Source organism: Rhipicephalus microplus, chromosome 5 (genome assembly GCF_043290135.1).
Source record: "Rhipicephalus microplus isolate Deutch F79 chromosome 5, USDA_Rmic, whole genome shotgun sequence".
NCBI lineage: Eukaryota > Metazoa > Arthropoda > Arachnida > Ixodida > Ixodidae > Rhipicephalus > Rhipicephalus microplus.
The window spans coordinates 177,599,754-177,625,834 of NC_134704.1; the positions used below are offsets into that span (position 1 = coordinate 177,599,754).

A 26,081-nucleotide genomic window follows, 5' to 3' on the forward strand; every position below is an offset into this window, starting at 1 on the left:
GCTATCTCGTGCCCCACTGTCGGCCGAGGACCTTGATCCCGGTGCGACCGCCGCTAGCGGTGCCTTAGCACTTGCAAGCGTCGGGGGCGAAACAGCAGCTTCGCCGCCGTTCGGCGTGAAGGGTGAGTCCCCATGCGGACAAACCTTGGCTGCTAACCAGGTAAGCGGCGCACCGCGAAGCGGCCGAGCGGGGGAGCTTTCCGAAGGCCACGAGGCCGAGAGCGAACCCGTAACGCCGACTCAAGCGGTTGTTGCTGCGGTCCTGAGTGGGCGCGATACCAGACTCCCCTATTTTGGGAGAATGGGCATCGCTTTCAGCAGAGAAGAGCTTCTGAAGGCCCAGCAAAGTGACCCGTTTTGTCGCGAAATATGCGACGGTCTCAGAGAGATGGAGCGCCGTGACGCTGCTTGTCCTGCAGCGGGCGCCGATAACGACTGTCTCGACGAGACGGAGCGCCGTGACGCTGCTTGCCCTGCAGCGGGCGCGAATAGGGGGCTCGAACCAGCGTGTGTCGCTGAGTCCCCGGCGGATTCATATTTGCTGGACCATGACGGGCTCCTGCTGAAGTATATAGCCACTGACGACGAGTCCATAGACCCGTTTAAGGTGGTTATGCCCAAAAGTCTGAGAGCCGCACTGTTGCGATCCTCTCACGACGAACCCATGGCCGGTCACCTGAGTGGCTCGAAAGTTTTTGCAAAACTGAGCCGCGTTGTGACTTGGCCCGGCATGAAGCGAGACATTTTTCGCTATTGCCGTTCTTGCCGCGTCTGTCAAACGGTGAAATCAAGGGGTGGCAAGCCGCCCGGTCTGATGAAACCGATTGTCAGTGAGCGTCCGTGGCAAGTGGCCACCTGCGATCTAATGGGACCGTTTCCCAGAAGTAAGCAGGGGTTCATTCACCTGATGGTAGTCGCTGATCATTTTTCGAAATGGGTGGAACTTTTCCCACTTCGGAAGGTGACAGCGCGAGCGGTGCTTGAGAAGCTGCAGGAAGTGTTTTGCCGGTTCGGCTTCCCGGAAAGGCTCATCACTGACAATGCTTCGTATTTCACCGCTCGGGTGTTTGGTGTCACGTGCCGTTCCCTCGGAATTGATCACTGCACCACTTCACCCTACCATCCCCAGTCCAATTTGACGGAGCGTGTCAATCGTACGCTCAAACCGATGTTGGCGGCCTTTGCCGAGAGTCAAAGGGACTGGGCAGACCATTTGAGTGAGCTCGCGTTCGCTATTCGAACATCCGAGAGTCGCTCAACTGGTTTCTCGCCCGCCTTCTTAAATTTTGGAAGGGAGTTGGCAAATCCGGTGACCAGCGTCACTCAATGCCAGCTCGAGGACGAGGAGGCGCCGGCAGACTGCTCTGCTTACGCGTCGGCACTTCGGGACAGGCTTTGTCGAGCTTTCTGCAAAGCAAGGCAAAGTTTGGCGTCGGCCAGGGCTCAGCAGAAGGCCCAATATGACCGCAAGCATCGCGACCTAGTTTTTGAGGTGGGCGATCTTGTCCTGAAGCGCAACCACGCCCTTAGCGATGCCAGTAAGGGGTTCTCAACCTCGCTCGCTCCTAAGTGGCTTGGTCCGTACCGAGTGGAGAAAGCTTGCACTCCACTCGCGTACTTGCTGAAAGATCCCCAGACGGGAAAACTCAGCCGTGCCCATATCGCAGACCTGAAACCCTTTGTATCACGGTCTGACGAGCTCGCGCCAGAGCCCTGCGGCACTGCGCGCCAGCAACGGGGCACACCCGGAGCGGCGGACCGCATTCGGACCCCGCGCCGGTATAATCTGAGGAAGCGGTCACCTTTGTGATCTCGCGCCGGACGGCGGACTTCTCCGCAACCGAAGGCCCTCAGTTTAGTCTAGCCTCAGTATAGGTTAGCTTCTTTACGGCCTTTTCTCGTAAAGAAGTTGACCCCGCCCTGTCTGCTGCCAGTGTTTATTTTTTTTAAGTGTTCATGTGTATTTTATGTTTCTTTTGTCTAATATTAAGTGTTATTTGTATTTTGTTTTTTTTTTGCCAGATGTGTAGTGTCAGTATGCTCTGTGTTTACTTTTTTTTTTCGTGTTCGTTTCGTCTACCGCGAAGGGAGCTGTGTGTGACCTTGAGTGCCGGTGCTTGCCGGGGGAGAGAGACGAAGGACGCTTTGCGCCTACGCTCGCGCAGCCGTCGGCGGTGTGTGTGCGCGTGTAAGTGCGTGACGCTTCAGTGCGAGCCCGCGAAGAGTGCGTGATGGCTTCCCCCCATCGATGCGGACGCTGGAGGTGCTGGGGGGGCATTGACCCATTGACATCAGACCATCCGGCTGTGCTCTGCTCTTGGCTGTCGCCGAAGAAGCCGTGCTGCCTTCCCACCATGGCTCCTGCGCGAGGCCAGCTGAAAGCAGCTATATGCTGCCGGCCAACGCCAGGGCGCCTCGCAGCCAATTTTGGTTCGGCCTCCCTGACCACCGGAGAGGCCCGGCTTCCCGCAACGTCCAGCTCCCTCATCGAGCCAGAAATGCGGGGCCTCCGAACAACCGAAGCGGCTTTCGTCGGACTCGCGGCTTATCAAGAGCAGCAACAAGCCATCAGTGAGCCCCCTTCCGGTACCTGTGACCTCGCACTCGGGCATCGCACCCAGCGGACACTGTCACGCCTTTACCGCACCTCCGCGCACTGGACGCTATCCCCCTTCAGCACCACGAACACTAGTGCCACGTTGCTGTGCTCCCTTCCGCAGTTATTTGTATAGTGTCATGTGTTTATTTTGTTATTTATGTTTTGTTTCTCCTTGTAATCATTTTTTTAGCAGCAGTAGCAGGGCTGGACTGAGGTTAGCTGTCGCTTATAGCAGTGTCATTTTAACTGCATGGGTGACGCCCGGCTGCCTTTTGCAGACCGGTAAAGGGCAAATTTAGGAGAGGGGGATGTGGGAATTGAGGCTGGCCCGCTGCCTTTAAGCGGGCTTTCCCGCCTTTTCTGCCGTTCTCATGTCCCGACATGTCTGCCCTCCTTGCTGTCTGCCGCGCTGGGAAGGGCGGAGTGACGTATAACTCCCTCACCCGGTAGCGGATGTTGACTGTGGCGCCGCACGCGGGGACCCCTGGGAGGTTTTCGCGCGCTGCGTCGGGAGCGGTCAGATACTCTCCGGGACAGCAAACGGTGAGCCACGCTATCTTTTCGTCCGTCGACTCCCGTCAGTCGGGGGCTCGTCGGACTTCGCTGACGGCGCCTCGCGCCCAAGGCGAACGCTCACCCGCTGTTTGCCCCGCTGCGTACGCACGGCCGAAGGGCGGTACGGTGTCCTAGTGCGTGGCCTCGCTACGCCGACCCGTCTCCCTTCGAAGCCAACGCGAGCGCCTTTGCCCTCGCTCGAGCAACCGGGCCTTTGCTCCGGTGTCTCCGTGGATCGGCTTTACCGCGGAGACGTGCTCGTGGCACCCCTGTGTAGTACTTTGTGCCCGTGGCGTGGATAAGCCTACTTGCTTTCCCGCCGCGCCTATTTGCAACGGGCTGTACTGCGTTTGGTGTTGCCACAATAAAGTGTTGCGACTTGAGCAGTATCGTGTTTCCCGCCACGGCGACGGTTAACGCGTGCCCTGCGGCTCGCTAAGACCGGACCCACGCTGGTGGCCGTACTCCTTCGGGATACGTGTACACCACAAATATCCTGCAGGATAATTAGGTCATAATAAATACAACCATTTTTCTTTATATGTCATATATATACTATTCGTATTCGATTCGAAAATATTCGACCAAAACCACTATTCTCTTCGAATTCGCTTCTGACCTGAAATTCACTATTTGTACAAGCCTAGATGCTACGTTTCTGCTTGTATCGTTGTAGGAAGGGCACGTCTATACCATGTGCACTAATCCTGCAGTGCTATTACAGTGCAGACATCTGGCGTTGTTAAACATTTCCGGGTGCCATTTACACTGTACAAGTGAGGGTTCGGAAACGCCTCAGTTTGGAATTTTCGACAGATAATTACCTCCTTTTTGTTCAGCTGTTTAGCTGCCTCTAGATAAATCTTAAAGTGGGATTTTGGAGATTGGCATCGGTATGTTATTGGATTAAAAGAAACAACTCCATTTCAGTAATGTATGACATGTGGGAGACGTCTTCTTTGAAAACCCATTGTTAGCTGACATACAAATTATTCTACCTCCCCCTCTCCCCTTATTCTTTTAGCATAGTCCTGGCCCTTGTAGAAGCAAATTTTCGTGACGGTGGCCTGTTAGCTGAGGTGAGATTGGGACTCGTGCTCTAATCTACAAGACAGCCTGCATCTGCCGTTTTTCAGAAAAAACCCACAGGCACTCAACATTCAAAAGTCCTACATATTTCCCAGGGCTGCTTTTCTTGCCTAGTTCTTGGAAAGCATCTTTTATAATGCAGCACAACAAACCTGAACTTTTACTTGTCGTGCCTTCAACCATGCAACAACAAATTTACATGCACGGCCTTACGAGACCACATCTGTGACCCGTGATGAAAGCAGAACTTTTGTCAAAAGTCATCTGGGCTGCCACTCCCTAATGTTAGTAAGAAAGCTTAAGTGTGGCGTTACATGAAGACTTGCCCTCAAAGGCCCAAAACTCTAATACAGTCGAACACGGATATATCGAACCCACATCCATTGAATGTTCGGGTATATTAAACACGTAAGTTATCCCCTTGAAATTCCCTTGTAAAAGTATAGAAATTTGCATGTTTATATAGAACGGTATTTTTACCCACCTTTGGATATATCGAACGCCGCACGAGCTGGAAAGTGTGCTTCAGCACTCGCCCCCCCCCCCCCCCCCCTCGATTTCTTCGGCCCTCACAGCATCCGGCGACCTGCGCGCGACACCACGCCTCCACAAAACCTGAAATGCTCTAAAAAATGTAAGGGCGAAAGGAATCGGCCTGTACAATCTCCAACTTGCAGAACGGCTTTTTTTTTTTTTCATTTCTCTTTCTTTCTCTTATGCTTTCTCCGCGTTACCCGTCGGCCTTGAAAGCAGGAACGAAGGAGCCGACGTTTCCCTCCTTTCGCCTTTTATTTTTTGTTGCTTTTTTGCGAGTTTTGATCAGCCAACCACGGCTTGCACCTTTTGCTGTTGCCCTCGTAGGTGGCCATCGCCTTGCAAGCGCTTCGTCGCTTTCACTGTCTCGTTGCCTACGTACCACCGCATGTGCAGCATTTCTCTTTTGCATGCGTGGCGTGCAGCAGAGCTGCTGAAGACTTTTTGAATTGTTGACCTCTCATGTAGCTATGGCCAGCGTCAAGAAGTGCAAGACCCTTGACTTTGCGATGAAGGTGAAGGCTATTCAGCGTGTTGAGGCTGGCGGGAAATGTTGGACCCTTGCGGACGACTTCGGAACACCACGAAGCAATCCGAGTACATTGTTGAAGAACAAGGCTAAGGCAGCAGAGCAACGAATTTCAGAAGCCTGTCGTGTGCACGCTCCTACCCATGGCAAAGTAGAAAAGGCTCGCTTGGCCTGGTTTTTAGCAGGTACGTGAAGAACATTTCAGTGAATGGCCCGATGCTGTTCGCCAAGGCCAAATGATTTGCCGCTGCACTCGGTGAAACAACTTCAATGACAACAGCGGGTACAGAGCGGGTGAAGCGTGTAGCAGCAAACCATTTGGCCTTAGCCATCAGCATTGGGCCATCCACCAGAGTGTTCTTTATGTACCTTTTAAAAAACAGGCCAGGAGAGCCTTTTTTACTTTGCCATGGGCAAGAGTGCGCACACGACAGGCTTCTGACATTCCTTGCTCTGCTGCCTTACCCTTGATATCTGCCTTGTTCTTCAAGTGCTCAGAGTGCTCTGTGGCATCCTCATGTCATTTACTACCATCGATCGTTTTTCGTTCGTCGCAAAATCAAGGTTCTTGTGCTTCTTGATACTGCTCATTGCCACACGATAAGTCGACAAGTCAAGCAGATCACAGTGCCTCTTTTCAAACCACACACAGCACGCATGCCAAAGAGAAATTCTGTGGTAATCGACATCTCACGGAAGTGGATTCCACCAACAAGGCGCTTGTGATCAGTGGACGATGACTACCTGAGAGTGCAGCAGCAATGTATGAAAGACACAAGTAGAGGTTGGCTGCACGAATACGAAAGGTGCAAGTTGCGGTTCACCGATCAAAACTTACGAAACAGGAACAACAAAAAAATGTAATGAAAAAAAACGTGAACAAGGAGGCTTCCGCCTCCTTTGTTCCTGCTCTCCTAGCCGACAAACACGGCGATAACGTGAGAAAAAGAGAGAGAGAGAAAGAAAAACATCATTCCATAAGTTTGAGAACGCCACCCGACAGGAGTACAAACCTAGCCCTCTCACCCTCACAATTTTCTAGAGTTTTGGGTGTCCGCTGCGGCACGGTGCCGTGAAGGTAGCAGAGTGCAGCGAGTGCTGAAATGCACCGTCCAGGTCGTGCCGCAATCGATATATCCGATGGTGGGTAAAAATACTGTTTGGTATAAACAAGGAAATTTCTATACTTCTACAAAAATTTTCAAGCAGATTATTTAAGAGTTTGATAGATCTCATAATTCTATATTGTCACGCAGCAGAGGACGACGCAGTTGTCTATAAGGAAAACAAGTTTATTGGAGCGAACCTGTGCTCCCCTAACAACTGAAAGAATACTCAGGCGGCGAAGCAGCGGCCGGCAAAACGACGTGCACGCTGGTGAGCGTCGGCGATCGAATGTCGCGGCATCGGCTGTGCGGGAATTTATATCCCTCGGCGCGAGGGTTTCTCGAATAGTCGAATTGTATCAAGAACGCTGTGATAGCGTTTGTTCGAAACGCTGTTCGTTCGGAACGCTCGAAGCGCTGTTCGATAGTGTTTGTTCGAAACGCTGTGATAGCGTTTGTTAGAAACGCTGTGAAAACAGTGATAGCACAGGCCGGCGCAGCCAGGCCGAAAAAACAAAACACAAATAAACAAACCCAATGCATGGTTCGCGGCATTACCCCGCCTCTAAGAGTGCATCGACCCGATGCTAACATAAAGGACAGTCCAAACAAATTAAAATAAAAGTTTGTCATCGTCCGTAGAAAGGTTTCAAGCGAACCACATGGACGACTTCGGGCCGCATGCGTCGTCGTGATGTACGGGAGTCACCATCGGGGATCACTTCGTACGTTAGTTCGCCAACACGTCGTAGAATCCGGTAGGGTCCGAAATAGCGTCGTAGAAGTTTCTCACTGAGTCCACGTCGTCGAATGGGAGTCCAAACCCACACACGATCTCCAGGATGGTACTCGGCGTCTCGGCGTCGGAGATTGTAGCGTCCGACATCCACCAGTTGCTGGTCCGTTATACGAACTCGAGCGAGCTGGCGGGCCTCCTCCGCACGTTGGAGGTATCCTTGGACGTCGGCGTTGAGGTCGCCGTCTTCTACGTGCGGAAGCATGGTGTCGAGCATCCTAGTCGGCCGTCTTCCGTAGACGAGCTCGAACGGTGTCATCTGCGTGGTTTCTTGGATAGCCGCGTTGTACGCAAACGTGACGTACGGGAGGACTTCGTCCCACGTCTTATGTTCAACGTCGACACGACAATCGTCTGTCGCTACGACAATCCATTTGTTCGCGGATCGGGATGTAGGGAACGGGCCCAGAAGGTCCATTCCGAGAATTACGTCGCGGGAGCAGTTAGGCAAAATGACAAACTCCGAAGGGTACGTAGTGCCGTCTATGGTGACGCGCGATGTGCACATTCCACTTGGGGTCACGAGGTGGCCTCCTGCTGTGCGTATGTGCGGACCGTCCCATCTGGTCGTAACTTTCTTTAGCTTGGACGCGAATGACCCGCTCATGACCGAGTAGTCGGCTCCCGTGTCGATGAGGGCGACTACGTCAAGGCCGTCAATGAACAACTGGACGTCGGATGCCGCTTTCCTCGAATTTCGGGTGCGTTGGGGCGTCGTATCGCGACAAGCGCGTGTTGATGGTCGGGCACTATGCGTCGTCATCGTCGTCTTCTCAGCGGCAGGCTTCGTCATTTCGGGTACGCGTCGCGCAGCGTAGCTGTCGTCGTTTTCGGGGGTCTCGTCAGGGTGTCGTCGGGTCGTTGGGATGAGGGCATGTCGTGAATCACGGTCTTGCGTCGTTGGAGGGTTTTCATTTTCTCGCCGTTGTGCAACTTCACCTCCAGAAGTTGCTGCTTTTAGTTTCCCCCTCGTGAGCTGGGGGACCTTCCACGGGCGAAGTCAGCATTGCTGCGACGGTTGGGGGATTGGTACGGGTAGGGCGACGGCGAACGGTTGAAACGGGATGGTCCACGGCTGGTGTTCGACAGGTATTCTTCGATCTCAAATGGGCGCTGGCCGGCTCGCGGGCGGGGTGCGTCGACGGAGGACCCACGCAAACCCAGCCTCTTGTACGGGCAGCGGCAGTAGACGTGGTCGGCCTCTCCGCAGTGGTAGCACAGCGGACGATTATCTGGCGTTCGCCACACCTCGGTCTTCCTGGGCGCCTGGTTTCGGGTTACAGGGGGTCGGGCGGGCGACATTGGGCGGCGGTATGGCGGGGCCTCTTGATAACGGGTTGGGACGGGTCGGGGTCGACGAGTAGCAGCGGAGTAGGTCATCGCTTGTGGTTCGCAAGATGCTTCCGACGGCGTGGAATTCCCCAGTGCTTGCTGAACCTCCTCGCGGACGACGTCAGTGAGGGAGGAGACTTGGGGCTGCGGCATTCCTGGGAACAATTTCCTCAGTTCCTCGCGAACGACGGCGCGGATGGTCTCCCTCAAGTCTTCCGTCGCCAATCCAGGGGCGCTTACCGGGTTTATTTGATATGCCAGGGTTACGCATATCCAAGGTCCTCTCGATCATCGAAGCCTCGGTGACGAACTCAGCAACGGTCTTGGGGGGGTTGCAGATGAGTCCAGCGAAGAGCTCTTGTTTAACTCCCCGCATCAGAAAGCGCACCTTCTTCTCTTCTGCCATTTCTGGGTCAGCTCTCCGGAACAGCATCTTCATCTCCTCAGCGAACAGTACAACACCTTCATTAGGGTGTTGCATTCGCGTCTCCAACAAAAGGGCGGCTCGTTCTTTCCGCACAACCGTAGCGAATGTTTTGAGGAATTCGCTCTTAAAGACAGTCCAGTCGGTTAGGGAGCCTTCATGGTTCTCAAACCACGTTCGAGCTGCATCCTCCAAATAGAAGAAGACATGACGAAACGTTTCTTCGTCATCCCACCTGTTAAAGATGCGGACGCGCTCCAGCTTCTCCAGCCACTCTTCCGGGTCTTCACCAGGAGATCCTCGGAATGATGGGGGCTCACGAGGTTGTTGCAGAACGACGGGAGGGTTGGCAGCGCTGGTCATGGTGCCTGCGTTGATCATCGTGGTTTTTACGTCTTCTTTCCTTTTTTTATTCGGGAGCAGTCCAAACTCTGGCTGAAGGCCTTGCTGTCGGCGGCTGACACGAGTTGGGCGTGCTTGTCGTGTTGGGCTTGCTTGTCGGCTTGGCAATGGCTTAGGGTTCATGTACCCAGCACCTCCACCAGATGTCACGCAGCAACGGACGACGCAGTTGTCTATAAGGAAAACAAGTTTATTGGAGCGAACCTGTGCTCCCCTAACAACTGAAAGAATACTCAGGCGGCGAAGCAGCGGCCGGCAAAACGACGTGCACGCTAGTGAGCGTCGGCGATCGAATGTCGCGGCATCGGCTGTGCGGGAATTTATATCCCTCGGCGCGAGGGTTTCTCGAATAGTCGAATTGTATCGAGAACGCCGTGATAGCGTTTGTTCGAAACGCTGTTCGTTCGGAACGCTCGAAGCGCTGTTCGATAGGGTTTGTTCGAAACGCTATGATAGCGTTTGTTCGAAACGCTGTGAAAACAGTGATAGCACAGGCCGGCGCAGCCAGGCCGAAAAAACAAAACACAAATAAACAAACCCAATGCATGGTTCGCGGCAATATATACGAGTTCGATATTTCTATGTTCGACTGTGATACTTGGCTTATTCTATACATACCATACTTACTATGGTACCGACTTTCAGACAGCCTCGTCTGGCACAGTTCCTAGACAGCAGAGCCTCTCCACTCAGAAACACAAGGGATAAGCCTTGAGGAAAACACTCCTCGTGCATGACTGTGCAAGGAAAATCACATTAGCATCAGCATTCACCATACAATGGGTTCTGCCAGAATCGTAGCGAGAACTTGGCCGAGTATTTGTGTGCTGAACTAGCAAAGGTCACCTAACGAGTGTACTCTTCTCTCTGGTGGCACTGCATGAGATATGGACGCCATCTGACAACAATTTCAAGAAACCAAAGTATTTCTAGAACGCAAAGAAACTAATAGGTGGCAGCACCCTGTCGTCTGAGAAAAGCGTAAGAAACACCCGCTTTTTCGGTCATAGCGTCGCATTATCAGCGCAGCGTTATAAACATTCCATGCATTTTAGAAATAAAAACACAATACCTGATACTTACGTACTGGTATTTACCTTCAATATAAATAATACTTGCTTTTGGTTGACAATGCTCACAAGTATGAACGCAGCCAGCCGATCAAGATGGCTGGGCATCGAGAAAATGCTTAAACTTTTGCTGAGTGGCTGAATCGTGCAAAAGACAGACCAACAGAAAGACGAATAGCCAGACCAAAACTTGCGTTGAAGTATCCAAAGACTATACACTCACTGCGGTACAGAGAAGCCGGCAGAGTAGCCTGCCAGTCACTATGCAGCAGCAACCGCAGGAGGCTGTTGTACTGCGTCTGCAGAGGCTCGCACGCCCCTTTATCCAGGAACCACTGCACATGCTCCAATATCTTGCGAGGGTTCAGCAGCGACTTCCCTGCATGCCATTTCACTTATTTCAGGCTCTTTTCTTAGACCAGCAATATGTCTCCATCTCCCTCACCTTTTTTTTTTAATGTAATAAATAAAACATGTCACGGAAAGGGTGGGGGTTCTGAACAGCCCTGTAAACATAAACATTGACGTTGTGGTTTTACCATGATTATAAACAAAGCAGGAGGAGTGTCTAAACAACAGTAGAATCTCAGTGATATGTACGAATCTCAAGCGGCAGTCAAAAAATGGTGATCGTCCAAAGCTTAGCATAATAAAAAAAAATTACAACGTGGTTTCCAAACTGCGACATACGCGCAAAACATTTATTTCCATCAAAAGAACTCGCGTACGTTTTTGTGCGACACAAGTGAATGAACCAATAACGGACGACGCAACTGGCTGCCGCGCGAAACTGCACGTCGAAGCTTGACTTGAGGCCAACTGTAAAGTGCCGAAGTTCACTCCACCGTAGTAATAAACGAAGATCAGCATGAACACCGAAATGCTTCGTGCCATTTTTTTACTACTTTAATCTACCGCTGCGTTAGACGCATACCTTCGGACTCGTCATCGCTATCGATGATTGTATCGCAGTGTCACACCTGTCCCGTTTATTAGGGAGCCGATCGCCGGGCTAATTCCAAGAGCCGAAGTATCGGCCCCCCGAACCGCACCACGAAAGCGTGGACAATTTAGAAGTGGTCCTTATTGGTGCGCCAGCGGACGCCGGCTGTGGTCCAAAGAACAAGACAGAGCCGAGAGTTGATAAACAAACAAAATTATATTCTCATTAACGGCAGATCAAAAACAATACACACGTATGCACACTCCACAATAGTTACATACAATACGTCACCAAACAGACAATGTACTACACAGTACAATCAACCACACTTGAAACCACGGACACAGACAACAATACGCACTACAGTGCAGTCGCATGCTCTGAACAACCAAGACACTTAAAGACTAAAGAGATATAAAACCTATTCAGTCCAAAGTCCTTGGAACAAAAGGCTGAATGATACTCTTCCGAGAATCACTCACTCAAAGTCCAGCGTTGCTGTCGTTCCGCAGCTCTCGAAGTTCTCTTCCAGGAAACCTCCCGTCTTCAATTGGCCACTCTTCAAACTTCAACTTCTTCGCCGGAAATCCGTCGGCTTCACACACGCAGCTGTTGCCCGCGTCTTCGCTCGATAGCGGTAAACCCACGCTCTTGCCTGTAGCTCGAGCCGTCCCTACGGACCAAAAACTTCGCCGACTACACGGCGGACTCTCTACGCACTCTGGCGCTCACTTCCGTCTCCTCCTGTTCTGTCACTACGGGCAGAACCTTCGCCGACTCCACGGCGGAATTTCTACGCGCTCCGGCGCTAACTTCCGTCTCCTCCTAATTTCTCGTCTCGGCTGCTCGGTTAAATACCTTGCGCGCGACTTTCCAGATCTTTCTCGTCATTTCGTCGGCGCGATACGCAGCGAAGGCTGGGGAGAGGCGAGACGGTTTGTCTGCCCTCCGCGTCGGATGACTCAGCTCGGTCTGACCCCGCCCCGTTCGTTCGAGAAAAATCGCGGTCTTGCTGGGCCGCCGATGTGGGGTGAGGAGGATCGTCTGCGAAGCCGTGCTTCTGCGGGGGGAGCGCGCGCCCGGGAGCCCTGGATGTTTGCTTTCTTTCTTTTTTTTTTTTCTTTTTACCTCGCGGCGTTTCTGCCGCCCGTTGTCGCAAGGATTTGGCGGCGCGCTCTTGTTTAGCGCTCGTTCTGTGACACTGCCCCCCACTTTAAGAATATTATCTCATAATATTCAAAAACCACACAGACGAGCGCGAACAGTCACCACACATTCTCACAGACTGTAACACAATCCGTCGCTCATGACACTTCACATTCACAATATATCACTCAATACAATCGTACATTGTAGTTCAATTCCACAACAGATGAAATATAGCCACAGGTACATGCCTACAACACTTCATCACACATTCTAAACAATACAACCGTACAAAGTTCTGTCTATCCAACAATTATACAACACTATACATCACACCATCGCACAGAACACTGACTCACTCGACATACACTTGAGACACAGGATAACAAGAACCTTAACACAACATATGTCACTCAGCCCTGCCGAACACATTCTGATTCCACCTCAGCACCTATCTTGAGTACTTCGAACAGCGCTTGCGCCCCTTTTTGCGGTGCTCGCTCGATCTCTTCTTGTGCTTCCACGTTCTTTTTCGGCGAGCCCTTTCCAACGACGATATCTGAGGCGTCGTCTCAGCCATCGTTGTCTCTTCCGACACCGTTAACGCGTCATTACATTCGACGGGTCCTGTCTGTTTATTTACCCGCTTGATAATGCCTCTACATTTTGCCCGGCTGGCCAACACCGTCTCCTTTACACTGTCAGTCGGTTGAGGTCGTGCCGACGTAAGTCCGGTTGCTCGGCCCGTGAACTTGTTCGACATGATCGTCTTCTCCTTCGCTGTCTCTTGCGCCGCAGCTTCACCTTGGGCTCTAATGAGATCCGTCACGGGATGCTCCTCCACTGTATCTCGCGGCCTCTGTGTTGGCGAGGGCTCTATCTTCGGGTCTTCTCCCAAACATTCTGGATCACTTGGCCCTCGCGCCCCGTCGATGTTTCCGATGACAAGGTCATACAGGGGGGTCGTCATGCATAAAGCAGTAACCTTCCCGCTGAAGTACGGGGTTTCAACCTCAATTTCTGCTTCGGGAAGCATCCGAACTGTACGGTCAATTAGGCAAACCGGTTTTGTTCTGCCTGTCAACTCACTTTCCCGTACCAAATTTCTCCGCACGATAACAGTGGAACTGCCGGTATCTCTTAACACCGTAATCTTTTTGTCCGCAACTTTTCCAGGCAGCGCTGGCATTCCTGTCGTAACACCGGTTGGCTGTTTTGACATTACAGCACCCACAATAGGAATTTTCTCCCCATTTTTCAATTCTACGAATCCATCGGTGACGGCATTATTATCAGATTTCGGTGCTGCTTGCACACAGGATACCTGGTGAGTTTGACTCGCTCCGTTTCGACATGCATCTGCTTTGTGCCCAGTCTGACCACACTTAAAACATTTCACTACCGTAGGGCTCGTAAAGATCGTTCGACAGTTTTTCGCGCGATGACCCACTCGGTTACATAGAAAACATCGCGGAATGCTCTCTGGTGCACGCTTCTTTTCTTCAGGAGCCAATTTCTTCGAATCATCGGGACAATCCTTCTTGACCTTGGCCAAATTAGTTCCTCCTTGCGCTTCTAAGAATTGATCAGCCAATTCAAGCATTCCTTCAAATGACTCCGCCTTCCTCTCTTTCAAATACAGCGACAGGCTTGGGTGGCAACTAGTAAGAAATTGTTCTTTAATTAGCAGCTCTCTAAGTTCATCGTACTCCTGTGCTGTCCCTGAAAGTTCAATCCATCTGTCGAAATAATGGCAAAGTCGGGCGGCATACTGCGTAGCCGTTTCACCATCAGCTGGCTTTCCTGTCCGAAACCTGTCCCGGAATCCTTCCACAGTGAATCTAAATCGCTTCAACAAAGCCGCTTTCACCTTTGCGTAGTTGGCTGCATCGGTCGGCGTCAGCCTACCGTACACACTGAGCGCTTCACCACTCAAGCAGGTACTTAAAGCAGTTGCCCATTGCTGTTCCGGCCAATTCTGACTCCTCGCAATCGTCTCAAATCTGTGGAGGTACGCGTCTAGGTCGTCCTTCCTTTCATCAAACGCTACGAGCAGCTTGCTTGGGTTCAAGCGGAAGCCGTGATCTTCCCGTTCGCTGCTTTCAACTCTAGCTTGGACGGGAGTTTCGTTTCGCTGTTGCAAACGGAGCCGCTCGCTCGAGTTCAATTTCGTGCTGCCACTGCCGTTCCCTTTCAGCCATCTCCGCTTCTCTTTCTTCTTTCAGCTGGCGCTCCCTCGCTTCTCTTTCTTCTCTCGCCCTTTCAGCGGCCAGCCTTTCTCTCTCCAACTCAGCTGCCTTTTCTTCCTTGGCCCTCTCTGCCGCCAACCTCTCTCTCTCCACCTCAGCTTCTTTTTCCGCTTTGGCTCTTTCGACCGCCAACCTCTCTTTTTCCAGCTCGGCTGCTTTTTCTTCTTTGGCTCTCTCTTTTTCTTCTTTTTCCCTCTGGGTGACCCACTTCCGTAGTTCGACGCCAGAAAGACCCATCTTTTCACCAAGAGCAACTAACTTTTCGAGATCCATTGTGTCTCGCAACTCGCAAATACAACCTTGCCACGTGCAAAAAGTATCTGCCTAAATCAGTCTATCGGAACACTCCCCTGCACTCGTTAACGAGAACACTGAACAATCCACAAAATCGTTCCGATAGCACTATCAACAACTCGAGGCTCTTTCTCACTACTTTGGACACACTGTGCACCAAAAGGTCCTGTCGCGGACGCCAGATTAATTGTCACACCTGTCCCGTTTATTAGGGAGGCGATCGCCGGGCTAATTCCAAGAGCCGAAGTATCGGCCCCCCGAACCGCACCACGAAAGCATGGACAATTTAGAAGTGGTCCTTATTGGTGCGCCAGCGGACGCCGGCTGTGGTCCAAAGAACAAGACAGAGCCGAGAGTTGATAAACAAACAAAATTATATTCTCATTAACGGCAGATCAAAAACAATACACACGTATGCACACTCCACAATAGTTACATACAATACGTCACCAAACAGACAATGTACTACACAGTACAATCAACCACACTTGAAACCACGGACACAGACAACAATACGCACTACAGTGCAGTCGCATGCTCTGAACAACCAAGACACTTAAAGACTAAAGAGATATAAAACCTATTCAGTCCAAAGTCCTTGGAACAAAAGGCTGAATGATACTCTTCCGAGAATCACTCACTCAAAGTCCAGCGTTGCTGTCGTTCCGCAGCTCTCGAAGTTCTCTTCCAGGAAACCTCCCGTCTTCAATTGGCCACTCTTCAAACTTCAACTTCTTCGCCGGAAATCCGTCGGCTTCACACACGCAGCTGTTGCCCGCGTCTTCGCTCGATAGCGGTAAACCCACGCTCTTGCCTGTAGCTCGAGCCGTCCCTACGGACCAAAAACTTCGCCGACTACACGGCGGACTCTCTACGCACTCTGGCGCTCACTTCCGTCTCCTCCTGTTCTGTCACTACGGGCAGAACCTTCGCCGACTCCACGGCGGAATTTCTACGCGCTCCGGCGCTAACTTCCGTCTCCTCCTAATTTCTCGTCTCGGCTGCTCGGTTAAATACCTTGCGCGCGACTTTCCAGATCTTTCTCGTCATTTCGTCGGCGCGATACGCAGCGAAGGCTGGGGAGAGGCGAGACGGTTTGTCTGCCCTCCGCGTCGGATGACTCAGCTCGGTCTGACCCCGCCCCGTTCGTTCGAGAAAAATCGCGGTCTTGCTGGGCCGCCGATGTGGGGTGAGGAGGATCGTCTGCGAAGCCGTGCTTCTGCGGGGGGAGCGCGCGCCCGGGAGCCCTGGATGTTTGCTTTCTTTCTTTCTTTTTTTCTTTTTACCTCGCGGCGTTTCTGCCGCCCGTTGTCGCAAGGATTTGGCGGCGCGCTCTTGTTTAGCGCTCGTTCTGTGACACGCAGAAACCGCGGTTTCATGTGCGGCTGCTGCAGCAAACGATAGTTCCATTTTTTATTTCGCATGTGCTGGTCGTGCACGTGCCTTCAAAACTAAGCTGCTTGTTGCTATCTATGATTGCTTCTGCAATGGTTTTGTCAGCAGCGTTTGCAGAAAGAAGCGCTGCTTTGACGGGGTGAGTGTTCAATGCGCGTGCAGTTCAGTTTTCTCATCGCCAAACATGATCGCGTCAAGGGTGGCCACGCTTCTGTTGGCCACGAACGTCTTTCCGTAGCTTCCAGCACATTACTCTCGACCATTGCTTGACGGTTTCGGTACTGAACATTTGAATTTCAGCCCAGTGAACACGGCGGAATATGGCTGCAGAATTTTGTGAATTTAAATTCCCATGATTCTAGTGTACGTTTAGACCAACACTTCATAATGTCATAATGCCAATGTTTTGCAAAAAGACTGGATTGAAATGAGTTTAATTTTTGTCAATGCGGCCAGATCAAGCCCAGAAATTTCTATTTCCGGGAGATTTCCCACCAACCGTACAAATGTAAGGAATGGTTGAAATCCGGGAGCCTCTCAGAATATCCGGAAGACTTGGCACGTATCTAAATGTTCAAAGGACCTACTTTCCTCTACACATATCCAAGGTCATTGATCATTAATTTAGTGCAGTAACAATGACACAGGCCTCAATGGCAGACAGTGCTACATTCAGAGTTTTTTTTTTTTTTTTTTCATGTACAACTGTAAAACAATCTTTCAACCCGTATTCATGGGAAGGCCAATACAGCATGATGTGTGCAAATGCACATCAAGACTAGCTCCTACAGCCTCACTGAAGGGCACTCACTTCTGTTGGCCAGTTGAACCACTTTTCGCAGCAGGTCGACAGCGGCAGGTACATCGGGCCCGACTTTGCCATTTCCAGCAGATTTGTCAAGCTCCTGTGAAATTTGTAAATGGGTTGACAAAAGCAGCAAAGAACTCCCTACAGCTCTGATCTTATTTATTATTATGTCAGGCAGCATTAAAGCACAGTAGAGAACACCTGCTAAACCTCACTTTTTTTCACCTAAATACAGTCAAACCTCGATGTAATGAAACTGGATATTATGAAATATTGCTTACAACAAAGCATATTAAAAACAGTCTTGCAATAAATAGTTTTAGGAATAAACCTTAATGAAAAATTTTCAAATATAATGAGCTTACTTTCGTGTAAGATGCAACTTTGTTATAATGAGGTTTGAGTGCATAGTAAAGCACACTTATAGGTGATTTCAGTATAACTGATGAGGGCGTCACCTCATAGGTTTGTTGTTACAGCATGATAATTGACGGTGGCGCAGACTACCATCAACAATCCTTCAAGTTTCTCATTAGCCTGTGCTACCATCAATAACTAAGTTTACCTGCTGCCCCAAACACCCAGGAAATCAGCTAAAATTCCACCGGTGCCACTGATGAAAGGGACAATTCTCACAGCTTTTGAAAATGCATTTATAAAATGGTGTGCCCCGTAATGTAGCTGCCGTTGAAGAGGAACAGAACCTTTTCCTGCAGAGCTTTTTTTTACTGTTAATTTATTTACATGCATAACCACAGTGCATTTCAGGCATTACAATGGGCGGTTACACAGAGTATTTATGCGCCATAAATTTCAAGAACAGCAGTAGATAACCTGTGTTAGCATAAAAAAAATTTGTGAGTGGCACAGTCATGTTGGTGCTGAAGTCACACCCAGTTTGAAGGAAAGCGGTGAACAGTGCTCATCTTGGGAGTGGGCGAGACAGAAAGCATACCTATAAGCATCTTAATGCATTGCACTGTGCACTCTACAAATAGAACAGATCCATATTTCGTGTTGCCTATGTTATGCATCACCAACATATTCGGTGTGTGAAGAAGAAAATGTTTTGTTCTTCCGGTGCATCATGTGACAAAAATGCGTAGCCATAGAGACAGTAGTACCGAACACAACGAGCTCCCATTTATCCTGAAAGTGAACTGGTATCTTGCGAGCAATCCCAATCAGTGCAAAAATATATGTCAGTGTTTGTTTCAGAATATCACAGTTAATTACCATCAATCGTGAACTCATAAGGAGCTATACCTGGATCTGAAAAAAAGAATAATTTAGCATCAAAAGCAACTGGAATTAACAGATGCCTTTTCCCCCAAATGACTGTTCTCTCAGAAAGTGCACTGCCACAACAAGATTTATATAGCTGGCTATCTGTTTCATAGCTGCTCCCAGTATTACACTGCAACACTACCAGCTCCATAAAATCATGTGGTGTTTTGTAACGAAGCCAATTAACAAGACTTTTGTTGAACCAATGCATAGATATGGTCAAAATTTGCGATGCTGTACCAGGTACTGCTCCATCCTTTTGGCATACGTAGGCTCGCTGTCGCTGAACCGATTCCATTGGCACCATGAAGAGAGGAACTCAGCTCAGACTTCCACATTCCTTTCACAATTTCAGACCAATGCTCCTTTGTTTTTGTGGCCTGTGATGGCTTTTAATATTGCACATTCATTGGACTGAGTGAACAGCAAGTGTGAACCATTTTCTTGGGGAACATAACATCAGCATCGCACTGCTTCAGGCAACATCTGAGGTTTTGATAAGAAGCTCCCAGCACGAAATGCGCATAATAGCTTCAAACAACACAGTGTGTTTACCTGTGCATTTTAATTTTTACATGTGACATATACTACCTCAGTAATTTACTAGTGCAGCATCAAGTAAACGGGAGATGCAAAAAAAAAAAAGAAAGCTTCATTAATCTGCAACCTAGGGCAATGAGATTCTTGCAGACATATTGGCTTTTATGCCACATTCAGATATGTACTAATTAGTTTTACAGTAAGTTGCACAGTTTTTGTTTTCTGCCATGACAATGTGTAGAATATTGTTCGTTTTGGACCAACCACTTGCCCGGGCCAACTGTGGGTCTGAGCAAGCGGCATGACGTAGTGGTAGGATGTATATGCGTGGGTGACCGAGGGGACTATACCATTACAGAGCATGTGAAGATAACCCTTGTGTCTACCTTCTTTAGCACCACAGCAAAACCTTCCAGTTGACATTCGGCGATTTTATTGGCACGTTCTTTTCTCTTTCAGTGCTTCAACACTTTTACTGTCTACCACAGTGAATACTTGATAGAGCAGCTTTAAAACAAAACAAAAGGGGAATGACACAGAAGAAGCACTACTGCTCTTTTTTTTATTAAGGTTTTTCTATCCAGTATTCATAAGTAAGCATCAACTAGCCCAGCAAGAAATATTGTTCAACAACTCTACTTTTTGTTAGAACGAAGAAGGAAACAGCCTCACTCTCGTGGCAAAAGAGCCAGTAACCTGGATCATGAGGTAGCGGCTCAATGTAGACGGAAAGCAGCCGTCAATCTCGGTAAACACCCGAGAGACGCTCTCCGGACCTCAAGCCCCTCATAAAAGCAGTTCCCACGACACCTGCCACTCTTCACCTTCTGAACAGGATGGCTGCGACCAACTTGTTGCTAGTTCTCGGAGAGCCACAACGATGGTTAGGCGTAACCTGCCAAGTGCTACAACGAGTGGCTTATATGACGGAACAAGTTCAGGGACTTGGACTTTCGTGTTTTAGAGCAGCTCAGAGAGCAGGAATAATGCTGTTTTGTAGCAGCTCTAGCGCAGTAAAATGGGAGTTCTGGAGCAGGTTTGGAGCACCAAACGGTGTGTTTCGGAGCAATGCAAGTTTTGAAGCATCTTTCTAGGGTCAAACATCACTGTCAATCGAAATTATTTATGGTAAGAAAATTCCACTGGTTTTCACTAAACATTTGATACTAATGAGCTGACCAGACTTACTAGCCACGTGTGTGTGTGTGTGTGTGTGTGTGTGTGTGTGTGTGTGTGTGTGTGTGTGTGTGTGTGTGTGTGTGCGCACGCGTGTGCACGTGTGTATGTACTCCCATTATTAAACATCACAGCTGACAGAGAAAACTCGGAGAAAACAAGAAATAAGCAATATTTATCTCTCGATTTCATGACGACTAGATATTCACAGTGCACTTTGTTTGGCAGAAGCTTGTTATCCTCACCCTGATTAAACAAGCTACTCTGCTCATCTGTGCTCAGTCTAGAGCGAAGTGGGGATTCACAAAGCATATCTGAGCGCACGCTACAGCGAGCCGCCCAGCAGCGACAGTGGGTGCAGCATAGGTATCACGCTGCACGCAACTAACCAGGAGATGATCAAGTCCACGCAACGTGTTTGAATGAAACTGCCAGTTGTCGCTTGATCAGTATCAGCTTGCGGTAGACAGATTTGTGGGGTTTAATGTCCCAAAACCACTATTTGATTATGAGAGACACCGTAGTGGAGGGCTCCAAAAATTTCGACCACTTGGGGTTCTTGACCGTGCACACAAATATGAGCACACGGGCCTACAGCATTTCCCCCTCCATCGGAAATGCAGCCGCCGTAGCCAGGATTCGATTCAGCGACCTGCGAGTGAGCAGCCTAGTACCTTAGCCACTAGACCACCGCAGCAGCGCTATCAGCTTGCAGTAGAGAAGCGCACATATGTATTGCAGAAAGCCAATCCGTTCTGTCACTATTTCGGTCGCTGCGTATCCCGGACCCTGTAATACTTTCGAAATGCTGCTTCGCCACTGCGTGCTAACAAACGATCATTCAGGAGTGTCAGCCCAGTATCTTTTCCACACTTTGGCAAAATAGAAGAAAAGACTTTTTGATGGGTACTTAGGGCGGCATGCATGCCACATTCCTGGCGGGTACAAATTATCGAGGTTTTACTGCATTACTAGAAAATTCACAATTCCTCATGTTGATGCCACCACTTTTGCACGAAAACCACGGCGATAACAGCAATAAGACAAGAACAAGCCCTATGAATGAAGCGAATAGCGTGATCATGATCGAACAACATTGTATATGGACGCAGCCACGTCCTTTGTGTGGCCAACGCTCAGTGTTGCTTGGTCAATGATAACATTAGGCTTAATCTGGCACTTTATGCTTCCAATTGACAATTATCGTGGAAATTGTCGTTTATGCGCAGCGTGGCACAGCAGGTCAGATTGACACAGAACGGCGCAATCGGAGCAGCACTTCCACCCCTGAGCAAGCAGATCACTCAAGAGAAGATGACCACCGGCGACTGTGTGACCGCTGCAAGCACTACGACAATGGGACACTACGTCCACTTTCCACATTGTCATCACAAACTGCAAGGAATTCGTTTACAGAGCTAGATTAGCGTAGTCACAGAGAAGCATAGCAGCTATAAATTGGCTTAGATTTAGAGTTGACTCAAACTTGGAATGACATTAGTTACGTTTTCCATAAATCAGTCATGGAAGCGACATTTTGCTTTTTGGAGCAGATTCTCGAGCAGAAAAAATGGTGCTTTGGAGCAGGCTCAAGTGTCTTCGGAGCAGCAAAAAAATGCTATAGCTTAGGGTTGCTATTGGTGTTTTTGAAGCAGATGCATTTTCCTAACGACTCCTGAAATCTAAAACATGCCTCAAGCATCTAATAAATATTTATATATATTATTAAATATGCTGTATGCTAGTATGCAGCTAGTATACAAGCAGTACAGTTTGCATAAATCACGGGCAGAGGAGGGGGGGAGGGTCAAGAGAGTCTGGAATTTTGTGGTGTTCAGGCTGTGGAGGACACCCCTTGCAAGTGTCCCACTTGAGATTTAGCTTTAAAACGTGATATAATTGAGTTAACAGTTAAGCATAGCACAATCAACTTTTTAAAAGGCTTTTTATCTTTTAATGCATCAGCAGCTGTGTTAAATGCCCCTCAGATGTATGAACTATGGAAATCGAAAAAGGTGTAAAAAAGGAGACTGAATTGAATGATGCAATTACTCGAGCTCGGACCCCATGCTCAATTTTTAAATTTTATTTGAAAGCATGATTTCATTCCTATATAAATAAAAACACAACCCATATTAAAAATATGAATTGGACACCATTGCCTGATATGTGTCACCATAAAGTTTTATACAATAATACCTAGACAGGAATCTGGCACTGTGATCGTGTACCTTCATGGGAATTATGGGAAGTACAAGCATTGGATTGAATAGGGTTAGCTAGCGAACTGTCTATGGACATTTTTTTTTTACTCTTTCAGTTTCGTTCTTCGGGCAGCGTGGGTAGTGAGATGCTGTGAAAAAGGCTGATGCAGTGCTTTTGATGTTTAAAGAGGCTGACGACCACTAGGTCTCCTGATTTGCTGCGACATTGGAGCTTTGCGAGTCGTATTCGACAACTTAAGCGAAGTGTCGTCAACTCACCGCTGCGCATAGATGTAACGTCTCATGTTAGTGCAGGATATGGACTTTTCCAGAAATTGCAGCGCCGCGCCTTCCCTTGATGGATCGGCGCTGGGGCATTATGAAAGAGCGGAGCGCCGGCTGTCAGAGTAGACGATGCTTTCCCACTTTAGCCTGCTTTTATCGCGCGCCCTGAGTGGTTTTGGCTGGTGTAAGGAACTGCTATTGTGAAGAAACGCTTCTTCTGATCGCTCCGACTTTCATTCACGCATACTAGACTGAGCTGTTCGTCGCAAATAACCGTAATCATCACTGAACATGCCAAATAAGGAAAGCGGCAGACACACATGCTCGGTTCTGAAATGTGGTAATACGTGAAAGTCACTGGACGTCTCATTCATTGCTTACTCGCTACGGTGGTCTAGTGGCTAAGGCACTTGGCTGCTAGCCTGAACGTCGCGGAGTCGTATCCCAGCCGCGGCAGCCACATTTTCGATTGCGGCGAAAATACTTTAGGCCCATGTGCTTAAATTTCTGAAGCCCTCCACTAAGGCGTCTCTCATAATCGTATGGTGGTTTTATGACGTTGACCCCCAACACTTTCGTTCATTGCTTGGTGCTACTTCATGGCTTTGATGTTTGTGGTGCTGCAGCCAAGTTGGACCTTTGTTATCTGTGTCCTCACTGTGATTACGGGGCCGGGATTTCACACTTGCAGCTTAACCTGTAATTAACTACGCAAATTTATTAAGGCGAGAGGCTTAGATACCTCGTTATAAACTCACAGGGTCCCCTATTCATCCGCCTAAGATGATTTAACGGAGAAGGCCATCTTCTTTTTCTTCTCAGTCGATGTACTGATCTCACCCGCCAGTCTATGACTGTCAGCAGGCTGTTACCGTGGGTGCGAACCCGTGTTGCGTTGCGGCTGGGAGAGAGCACTGGTGTAGCTTGGGCGTGGGCAGGTGCCGGTGTGGCATGAAGGGGGCCAGCTGACGCCCCAGCCAGCCACCATTCACACCAACCTTTAAAACTTGGTATACTTAACGAGGTTTGCACAGCCTCCGAAAACCGAGGCAGTGCGAAACTGATTTGGCCTTGCCTCCATGATGAGACCACATTGCCCCAAGCTCAGATGTCTTGTGATGACGTGATCACATGAAGTCTCGTGATGTTTTGATCACGTAACAATTTTTGGCGATGTCTGACGTCATGTACGTTGTCATCACGTGGTGTGTTTTTTTTTTTCCGATCACTCCACGTCGCCGACACAGGATGCAAACGGTCGAGTTTCACGTTTGATGAGGCATCTAAGGTTTCCGCCTAAAATTGAAAATTGGCCCTTGGTGGCTTTGGCGTGTCGCGGCATCAGCCTGAACAGGAGTGATGCAAAAATCATCGCATGATGGTGTCACCTCACGACAACATCATGACATCACAGGTCACCAGAATGTGTAAGGTCATGCGCGGAGAGAATGATAATGTGCGGAGAGAATGGTCAGGACCATCAAGGAGTTGTTCCGCAAAGTGTCCTTTCTTTTTGCAGAAGTTGCAGACGGAGTTTCGAGCAGGGCAGTTAAACGTGGATGTGGCGCGCGGCCGCAGAATTCACATGTTGACGGCTGGCAGGAGCGCTCTGCTTTCCGCGGGGGCGAAGGCCGCTTATCGTAGTTGCGGCGGCGAGAGGCGAACTTCTTATCTCGTACGGCGTCGAGGTGTAGCTCGCGGGAGTGCTCTGCGCAGTTTTGAGGCAACGTTTTTTCTTTGTCGGCGTCTTCTGATTGACGGGCCTGCATCCATGCTTCTTTGAGCGTCAACTTCGCGTTCCGGCAAAGCTGGTCCGAAAGGCGCGAGTCGCGGAGGCCGACGATGAATCTATCGCGTACAAGCCTTTGCTCCACCTCAGCTGACGGATAGTTGCACCGCTTCACCATTCTACACAGTTCGGCGTAGTAGGCGTCGACGCTCTCGTCAGGTAACTGAACACGCCGGTGAAAACGCGACGACTCGTACAGTCCATTCGCCGGATGCACGAAGTGGTCGGTGAAGCTGGCGGCAACCGCTTGAAATGAGGCGAGTGATGCAGTGTCGAGCGAGAACGTCTCAAGAAGTGGGCGGGCCTCCGGCCCCATGCAGTACAACAACGAGCGTACCTGCTTGTCGCCGGATGCTTGATTCAGGCCGGAAACGACGGCGTAGTCCTCGTAGCGGCTGAGCCATGCTGGCCAAGTTCCCGGGTTCACAAAGTCGAACGGTGCGGGCGGCTGAAGGTTGAGGCTCAGCTTTTTCGGCGCCACTCCGTCGAGGGCCATCGTCGTGCGGTACGGGCGAGTTCGGGATCAGGGGGCGTTACGCAGCCACTTCTGACACCATGTCTTGTGACAGGTGCCGCGCGAGCGTGCCGGAGCACGAGCGGCCCGTGCCTGCGGAGAGAGACGATACGCACGACAGCTGCTCAGCTAACGAAAGGGGCCCTCCCACTTTATTCGGGGCAGAATATATACAATATCAGGGGCGCCACATGCTAGTGGCAGCAGAACTAAATGACTGAAGGGTGGCGACTTCTACATCTCCACCTTTGAAGACCAGACGGAAGACGGAGGACGCAAGACACTGCACATCACAAGTTCAGGCGGTTCGAAGGCACAACACGGTGGCCACTACGTGTTCGTGTCACACCATCACTGCGGTCACTGTCTGCAGGGGGCAGTCCAAGGGAATCGGGTGGTTGCACTGTAGTAGTTCGCTGGGGTACCAGAGGGGGCAGTGTTCGCTGTGGCTCCTGCTCCTCAGACAGCGGTGGTTCCACCCTTGGCGCAGGAGGTGCAAAAGGCACTAGGTGACGCCGGTTGCGCTGTAGGACGCCACCCTGCTCCGTTTCCACGACATAACTTCGTGGTCGACGTGCTGGGCTAAGCACTGTAGCTTTGACCTGATCAGGTCGTACCCAGGCCAGTGAGGACATAACTGGGAGTCCTGTTTCGGCACTTTGGTTCGGAGTTGTCGTCCCATCAAGAGCTGGGCCGGGCTGAAGCCATCGACTCCGGGGGTGTCCCGGTAGCTGAGCAAGGCCAGATGAGGGTCTGTTGCTTCGCGAAACAACTCCTTGATGGTCCTGACCATTCTCTCCGTCTCTCCGTTTGGAGAGAATGGTCAGGACCATCAAGGAGTTGTTCCGCAAAGTGTCCTTTCTTTTTGCAGAAGTTGCAGACGGAGTTTCGAGCAGGGCAGTTAGAACGCGGAAGTGTGCCGCATGCGGCAGGCAAAACAGAAGCTCGGCTCCATTCAGCTACACGCTGTCGGGACGCTTGCCGCGGCAAAGTTCGTCGACATCACCGTTGACAA

The 26,081-nt window shown here is 50.1% G+C and overlaps 2 protein-coding genes across 3 annotated transcripts in view; both read right to left on the reverse strand.

Annotated features, from left to right (window-relative positions):
- tefu (Serine/threonine-protein kinase tefu) overlaps positions 1-26,081 on the reverse strand; it is a 513,274-nt gene that overhangs the window by 465,040 nt on the left and 22,153 nt on the right. For both annotated transcript variants that reach the window (XR_012895493.1, XM_075896220.1), the window contains exons 3-4: positions 17,275-17,368; positions 10,660-10,815 (exon numbers count right to left, since the gene is read on the reverse strand). Coding sequence is in view for 1 of the 2 variants with exons in the window: in XM_075896220.1 (XP_075752335.1) it covers positions 10,660-10,815; positions 17,275-17,368 (250 nt within the window). In the remaining variant the exon portion in view is untranslated. The remainder of the gene's footprint in view (positions 1-10,659; positions 10,816-17,274; positions 17,369-26,081) is intronic.
- LOC142818033 (uncharacterized) lies at positions 20,381-25,816 on the reverse strand. Its single transcript, XM_075896219.1, has one exon. It carries the CDS (start codon positions 25,046-25,048, stop codon positions 24,197-24,199), a length of 852 nt encoding a protein of 283 aa, XP_075752334.1. The 5' UTR covers positions 25,049-25,816; the 3' UTR covers positions 20,381-24,196.